Source organism: Sinocyclocheilus rhinocerous, unplaced genomic scaffold, assembly GCF_001515625.1.
Source record: "Sinocyclocheilus rhinocerous isolate Xijiao unplaced genomic scaffold, SAMN03320098_v1.1 scaffold1956, whole genome shotgun sequence".
NCBI classification, from domain to species: Eukaryota; Metazoa; Chordata; class Actinopteri; order Cypriniformes; family Cyprinidae; genus Sinocyclocheilus; species Sinocyclocheilus rhinocerous.
The window spans coordinates 944,572-952,601 of record NW_015638932.1 but is presented as its reverse complement, the minus strand read 5'-3'; the positions used below and the strand labels follow the sequence as shown (position 1 = coordinate 952,601).

The 8,030-nt window shown below is 35.5% G+C and overlaps 1 protein-coding gene across 1 annotated transcript in view; it reads left to right on the top strand.

The window, feature by feature from the left end:
* Window positions 1–8,030, top strand: part of LOC107750057 (partitioning defective 3 homolog B-like) — a 177,748-nt gene that overhangs the window by 12,969 nt on the left and 156,749 nt on the right. Inside the window, exon 2 of the mRNA XM_016565315.1 lies at window positions 494–595. Within this exon, the coding sequence (XP_016420801.1) occupies window positions 494–595 (102 nt within the window). The remainder of the gene's footprint in view (window positions 1–493; window positions 596–8,030) is intronic.

Here is an 8,030-nt window from a genome sequence, read left to right as displayed (position 1 = left end):
AGGCGCGTCATCAGCTTGAGATCGTTTTTTTGAGATCGGCCTTTTTAGAGACCGCCGATCAATCATCCCAAAGCGATTATCGGCCGATAGTGATCGGTAGCCGATCAATCGGAGCACCCCTACTTTTGTGCAATAATGTGGTTCTCAAAGAAATTGAGATTGTTACAGTGATTTTTACTGTGGTAAAGTGGCAACAACAAAAACATGGTGTTAAATAAATTATTAATTTGATTAGTAAATATAATAAATAATTATTCTGTAGCTCATCCAATCAAATTTCAGAGTCGGAACAAGCCTATTCATTTAATAATGATACATATAATGTGATCTCTTTATCTGCTAATACTTTTGGACGTCCTTTGATTGCAGAAGCATGATTTCTATTAATTATAAGAACAAAGCAGCATGCTGTCTATCCCAAACTTAACTCATCGTTAGTCTCTTGTATTGTTATTGAACGGGGGACTTCTAATGGACCTATTGTTTTCAACAGGATGGGGAATTCCTGGTGCGGACGCACCATGTGGAGTATGTTGACGGGGGGATCCTGGACCCAGATGACATGCTGACAGACCTGGTGGAGGACAAAGACAAGGTAAGTCTACCGTGGTACTTATTCACAAACACTACAGCTGGGCAGAGAGGTTTTATGAATACTGTTATCTAGCATGTTTGGCTCTAAAATGTACGGTATGTTTGAATGCAGTTACGTTTCCTGCAAGTGACAAATCACTTTGTCTATAGCAGTGGCCATCTCCGAGCTCAGGTTGTTTAGTTCATTATTAATTTAGTTTTCATTTGAATATGATGTTAAGTCTGTAATTAACTAAATCTACTGTAATATATTTGGAGTCTGCCAAGTTTTGTTGAGCTGTCTGGACATCTAGAAGCAGTGGGAACTAGCAAAACAAGTTACTTCAGTGTGTTAAACAGACGTTTAGCTGGGACTTGTTTAGCCTGCCCTCCCTGCCTTGAGCGGATTGGTGTACACACCAATGACCTCATCACTATTTCAGGAGCTTTGGCTCCAGTTTGACACATTTACTTTTTTTTTTTTTTTTCACTTTTTGTGTAACAAGCTGTGAAACAATATAAACCCATAGCCCTGACTGAATAACTACATCTGCCCTACTTAATATGAATGATTTTACCTAATATTAATATTCATGCCATTTGTGTCATAAATGGACATTTTGCATAGCATAATCTTATAATTTTTTTTAAATTTAAATAAGCATAATAATAAGTCTAGTCGCATAAATGGAACAGATTATAAATTCTTACTCAGCAGGGGTTGAATAATTGCTAATAAAATATTCATATGATATTCAAAGCTATTAATGATTAAGTTGCTTCGTTCATTTGAATTTTCAAATTTTTGAGATCTTAAAACTGGTTCAGTTTATTAGGAATTAAATAGTTATTCTGGGGAAGAAGTTGTTGGCAGAATTCAGCTGTTTAGCTATTAGGGACATGGAAAAATGATTTGATATTTCACCCCGAGCTGCTTTCTAATTTATTGTTTTTATTCATATGGTCTGTGTGCTTTTGTTGTGATATGGATAGACAAATTACAAATATAGATCTGCAGATGTTGACACATGAAGATGCATGAAAATTGAGTGTCTTTGTGTATTAGAGGAGAGATTCTGGTTATTTTATATTTATGAAAATACATTAATGTTGTTAGTGCCAGGGAGTTGTTATGCTTTTGCTAAGGTGTTCTGAGTGTTTTTTAAGCATATTGCTATGGAGTTGTTAGGGTGTTCTGGGTAGTTGCTAACTCTAAAATCTCTGAATTTGTTGTCCACCAGGCGAAAATAAGTTGGATCACTTACGAAAAGTAATAAAACCACCTTCCTTGATTTGAGGTTTCTGTAGCACAGACAGTGCTGGACTAGTTATGTGCTGAAGTTGAATGCTTACACTGTGTCTACACCGGACGCGAGTGGCACGGCGCGACAAAATACTATAGAACCCATTAAAATCATTGATGCTGTCTACACTGGATGCGGTGTGGCATGACATGACAAATAAGAGTTAATTTAAACAAACTATTAAAGGTGCAATAGGTGATTGTCTAAAGAATTTTTTTTTGTTATGCTGGTTGAAAGTCTCTTCTCATTCCAATAGCAATTATTAAGTTAAGTGGTCTAAATGTATTTATCTGTATTTATATATTCTGTGGAAGACGTAGGACCAAGAAATGTTCGTCCAATCAAAACGCTCGGTCCAAGCGTTTTAATTGGCTTTCCTACCTGCCTGTCAACGTGTGTATTAGCATACCTCTGTGCACCCTGTTCGCGCAGACAGGATCCGTCATCCTCGCGGCACCCCGCTCTGCATATTTTGCATGTCTTGCTTAGTTAACACACCCGAGACAGATAACCAGCTCGTTAGAAGTGAGCTACGTGCATGAACTGTGTTCCGATCGATATGATCCCTATACAGTGTTCATTGCTCCCTACTCCCTGAGCAGGGGAAATCCGTTGAAGTTTACTTCACTTCGGAACATTCATTCACGTATTTGCGCTGTGCAGCGTCTTCTCACACAGACGAAACTTACTAGAGAAGTGTGACATAACATACCTCTGTAAATAAATACTATTTAAATTTACGTCTCGCACACTTTAATGCACTTTGTATGGAATATATACGCTCGCTTCGAACTGGAATCATGGTGGAATTTCCGGTGATGTCCACTTCGCAGGGCACTTACGGTCGAATAGAACAAACGTCGCATGTGATAAGAGATACTGGAATTGGGAACTGCTGATGTAGCCTATTTTAGTAATGTTGTCTCTGGTACTCTGGTCTGTCAGCGTATATACGTTCAGGGGGCATGGCTTTGGACGGCGATTGCAGAGGGGGTGGGACGTTCGCTTTCAGTGCTATCAGGCTAAAGTTAGCATTTTCCTTCTGTACCTTTAACACTGAGTTTAAGCAACAGCAAAAGTGATGCTTGCATTAATCATTTTCTGTCATCCTGTTTACATCAGTCTTCATATCCAAAGCATTTTGATGCCTAAAATTGCTGTTTTCGATAAGCAGCCCACTTAGTTTTGGAACAGAGCCGTTCTGACAAACTTTCTGGCATAAAATTTGGGCTGAATAGGAAATGCTGCTATTGATTCCTGCACGATATTGCATTCTAAATGCATTTTTCCTTTTCTTCCTGTAAGTGTTTTCCTTCCATTTAGTCTGAAAAACCATTCTTGGAAACCCATTTTTCACACTGACCGGGCCCATTATGCAGTCAAGCGGCTTTCGTCTCTGTTATAATAATCTTTATCATCCTTTGGAAACATTCCACTGTGATGAGGTCTCACCGTTAGTAGCGCATGCTAATCAACTTTAATAAAAAGCCAGTGCGAGGGAGTCACAGCATCTTCATTAGACTGTTCTTCACCTCCTACGGAGGTTGATTAGGGTGAAGTTGCCATGGCGATGGAATCAGATTACGGTCCCACCCCTGATCTGATGCCCATTAACCCCCAGCAAGAAATGATGACCCTCTGGCCCTGCCCATGAATATTCAGTGTGGGATGATGAATGACGCTAATGCGTGGAGTTGCTGTAGCCGGGGCCCTGGTGGACTCTGGGAGACGGAGAGGTCATACTGGGAGGACGTGCCACACTGTTTCCTTTAGTCAATTAAACACTTAATCACTCCAGTTCTTCTCTTTGAAATGTAATATTCTGTTTTCTGTTTCTGTTTTGGTATTATGAACTTTCACTCATTTTGGGTTGATTATGATGACTTTTGGTGTCTGCTTGTGTGGGTAGATATCTGACAGGGATCCAAAAATGATCATCATTTACTTGCCGTCATGTCAGACCAAATCTGATTGTTTATGACTTTAGTGGAATACAAAATGAGTTAACTAACAATCTGTAAACGGTTTTTCATGCAGTGAAAGTGGAAAAAACATTACATAAAAGTCCACTGTAAACAAATATGTTAAAAGACTTAGCTGTTGCCAGAACTTTACTAGAAAAATATTGTAGATTTTATGAACCAAAGACTTAAACTACTTCAGTCTGTGTGCATTGAATTTATTTAATACACGAGTTTCACAATTTGAGTTGAATTACTGAAATAAATGAACTTTTCCACGACATTCTAATTTATTGAGATGCACCTGTATATATATGTATGTATATATATATATATATATATATATATATTTCATTAACTGTTGAAGTTAATATACCATCCTGCTGAAGTACTAAAATCTATTTTGTACCTTTTATAATATACTGATAGCAACCATTAAAACACTGGAAATGAGAAAGCCACATGCAGAATCAAAGTTCATTACAAGCTTTTCCACAAGCTGAGGTACAGTAAATATTAAGAAATAGAAGAAGCACAGTGTTGTGCAATACAGAACACCATCATGGAAACAAAAATGACAGTAAAATAATGCAGTAAACGTTTAATTTAACCACATAAGATGTAACATAAAACCCTAATGTACATAACTGACAAAAAAAATAAATAAAAACTATTTCAATGAAAAACCATCAAAGTGAGGCAAAATGCAACAACACAAATTTTGGAAAAAAATGGAAATGGGACTTTGCTTGCTTTGTGTGAGGGACAAGCTATTATTTGCTAACAATTTTTGTGCTGTACTCAAATCTAGTTCTCGCTCAAGTTCAGCTCAATGACACGTCAAAACATGTAAACATGTTTTACCAGGTTTGATGACAATGATGTTAAACCTCATTGGCTCTCGTGTGTCTTTGATGTCAAACCTGGCGCAACATATATAAATGAAACAAATTTGAATGCAGTTTTTCAAGTTAATGACTTTCTTTTTTACATAACGGCAAAGTATGGATTCAAAACTTTTGAAATATAGTCATATGGGCTACTTTTAGATAATTTGGATAATGTTGTTTTAAAGTTCAGCAGCTCTCATCGTATAGATCATTGTGCAACAATAACTCCTTTGGTTCTCCATAAAAGAAAAACATCACAGTGAATAGATAATGTCAGAATCGCATTTTTGGAAAACTTTCCAAAATGTAAATTAAAAAAATTTAAACGAACACCTAATTTACAGAAAATCAACAGAAATCTTAAAAAAAGGCTTTTGAGACGGACGAAGAAGGATCGTCCCTGCACTTTTGCTCATCGAGCGAGAGGTCTATACTGATTTCTTAAATTATTAAACTGATAAGTTAGAATTTAAAACCACTTCTGAGGCCACTTCATGGATTACTTGGGTTTTGGTTATATTTACTCCTGCCCTCATTCTGCATGTGTTACACTGCTGACAGCTTCAAAGACAAATGTTTAGGAGCACAATACAGGTATGTCAATATACCTGATATCTGGCATTATCATACTGACCATAAAGAATTCCTCACCCACCTTTCCGAGCTTATCATGCGTTCAGCCTCCCATCTCTTTGCCTAATTCCCATAATCAGCCACTCCAGATGATGAATGGTGATTATGTGTGTGTGTGTGTGTGTGTGTGTGTGAGAGAGAGAGTTTCACTGATAATGACCTAAAGCACCTTCTACACCCAATGATAACAGAGCACTTTACTTTCCCAAGATCCACATTACCTGTACAGCCCTATCATTCACTTCCACTCACTGTCACTCACTGATGCATTATGGGCCTGTCCCTGTGTGCCGGTGCTGTCATAGCAGCTCATCAGAATGGACAGGTTAACAGCCATTAGAGAGGAGAGTTTTATTCAGCGCCAAGTCAGGAAAATCTCCAAATGGAATCAGAACAGGTTTCCCATTGGCATTTCCATTGTAATTTGGGACCAATCGTTTCTGATTCTGACGGGAAAAAAATACTCTCTTAAATGTTACTTAATGAACTGAAATTTATATGTGATAAATTTAATAAAAAAATAAAAAAATAAAAATTATTTGTTTTGATTGGAGTTTGATTTGATTTGATTTTTTTTTATTATTCTGGGTGAGACAGTTATGGGAGTATTTCAGTATAAAACAGCAATATTGTGAAATATTATTACAATTTAAAATGTTTTTTTTTTTTATGTCTTTTTAAATGTAACTTACAGAGCTGAATTTTCAGAAATCATGATCCTTCAGAAATCATTCTAATTTATTTTCTGCTCAAGAAACTTTTTTTTATTATTATCAGTGTTGAAAACAGCTTAATATTTTTGTCAACCATAATATATTTTTTTCATGATTCTTTGATGAATAGAAAGTTCAAAAGAACAGCATTTATTTGAAATAGAAATCTTTTGTAACATAAATATCTTTGTCACTTTTGATAAATTTAATGTGTCCTTGCTCAATAAAAGTATTAGTTTTCTTCAAACAAAGTTTTACTGACACCAAACATTTAAACAGTAGTGTACATTTATTTTTTCCCCCTTTTTTTATGTGAAAGTCACAGTATATATTAAAGTTCTTTTATGCAACAGTTATAATTTGGGATGGTCAGTCTTATTGTTCCTTGTTTTTCCTTTTTACGGTGACCTGGGTTATGATATATATTGTTGTACATTAAAAAAAAATTCCTGTTACTCATTATCTTAGATTAAAAGCTTGTCTGTGGGAAAACAGTGAAATTAGCTATTAAAAGGATTTAGAAAGAGTGTGTGAGAGATAAAAGACAGTTGTGATTGTTTTAATTCAGATCCTTCTGTTTTTGTGCAGTTGTGTAATTTACCAGCTCTTGATTCCTCTCGCATTTCTGATGAATTTAAAAGTAATTTTTTTTCCCCCTTTATTTTAGATGTTTGTTTTTTTCCCAAGTCACATCCTTGTGATGTTTTGTACCTCGTAAATAGGCCTAATGAATTTGCCATGCTAATTAGCACATATTTCAAAAGCTAATTCAGAATAAATGACTTCTGAGTAATTGATGCAATTGTAGACTGCAAATTAACATGCATTGTAGTGTGTCTCTGGGCCACAAACATTTAAAATATATAGCAGGCCAGCATGCATTTTAAGTCAATATTTAGCATCACTGGCATCCAGCTAATTTTGAAACGCATTTGTCTTTTTTTCATTTCACGTCTGTCGTCATTGAGAGTGTGATCATGCTCGTTGAATAGAGCCTGATTGCTCGAGCTGAACGTTTAACTATTGCAGTTTTCTCAATTTGCCTAAGGCTATTAAGGCTATTCAGAAACTGGGGAAAGAGCTGTGGGAACTCATTTTCATGAACAAAACGCAGCGATGATTTCTTGCCTTTATTTGATGCCACAAAGTCACAGTTTTAGCTTCATAAAGCATTCAGGAGTGAGTAAAATTACAGTGCAGTACAGAGATTGACTGAAAATATGATGGCCAATGATCTGTGCTAACTTTTATTCATTTATTAATATTTTTTATATTCTCTAGCTTTTTTGGCCTTTCATTTTAAAGTTAGATCTTTAATGTCTTTTGTGTGTGTGTGTTTAATGTGCTAAGATGTATATTTTTGTTCCTTAGGTAGACAGACTTGTGCATTCACATCTTTTCTGAATTTCCATAATTATTTTTTTTTATTTGATTCTATGGCAACAGCCATAACACGGAAGAGGTTCCATGCACAGCTAATAGCCATTTCATTGTTAGGCAGTTGCTAAGGTGTTCAAAGTGGCTTGTAGAGCAGTAATTTATGGTTGCTAAGGTGTTTTGGGTCTATGATATTTCAGTCTCTAGATTTACCAATTTTACCTCCTTCAGTATACAGTAGACTATTGTTCAAATGTTTGGGGTCAGTAAGTGCTTTTTTTTTTTTTTTCCCAACAAGGACGCAAATTGAAAACGAATCCTGAAAAAGTATCATGATTTTCACAAAAATATTTAGCAACACAATTGTTTTCAGTAATAATAATAATAATAATAATACAAATAATTACTACTATAATTTTCTTGAGCACCAAATTAGTGTTTTAGAATGATTCCTGAAGGATCACGTGATACTGAAGACTGGAGTAATGATGCTGAAAATTCATCTTTGCATCACAGGAATTAATTGCGTTTTATAATATATTAGAATTGAAAATAGTTATTTTAAATTGTAATAATATT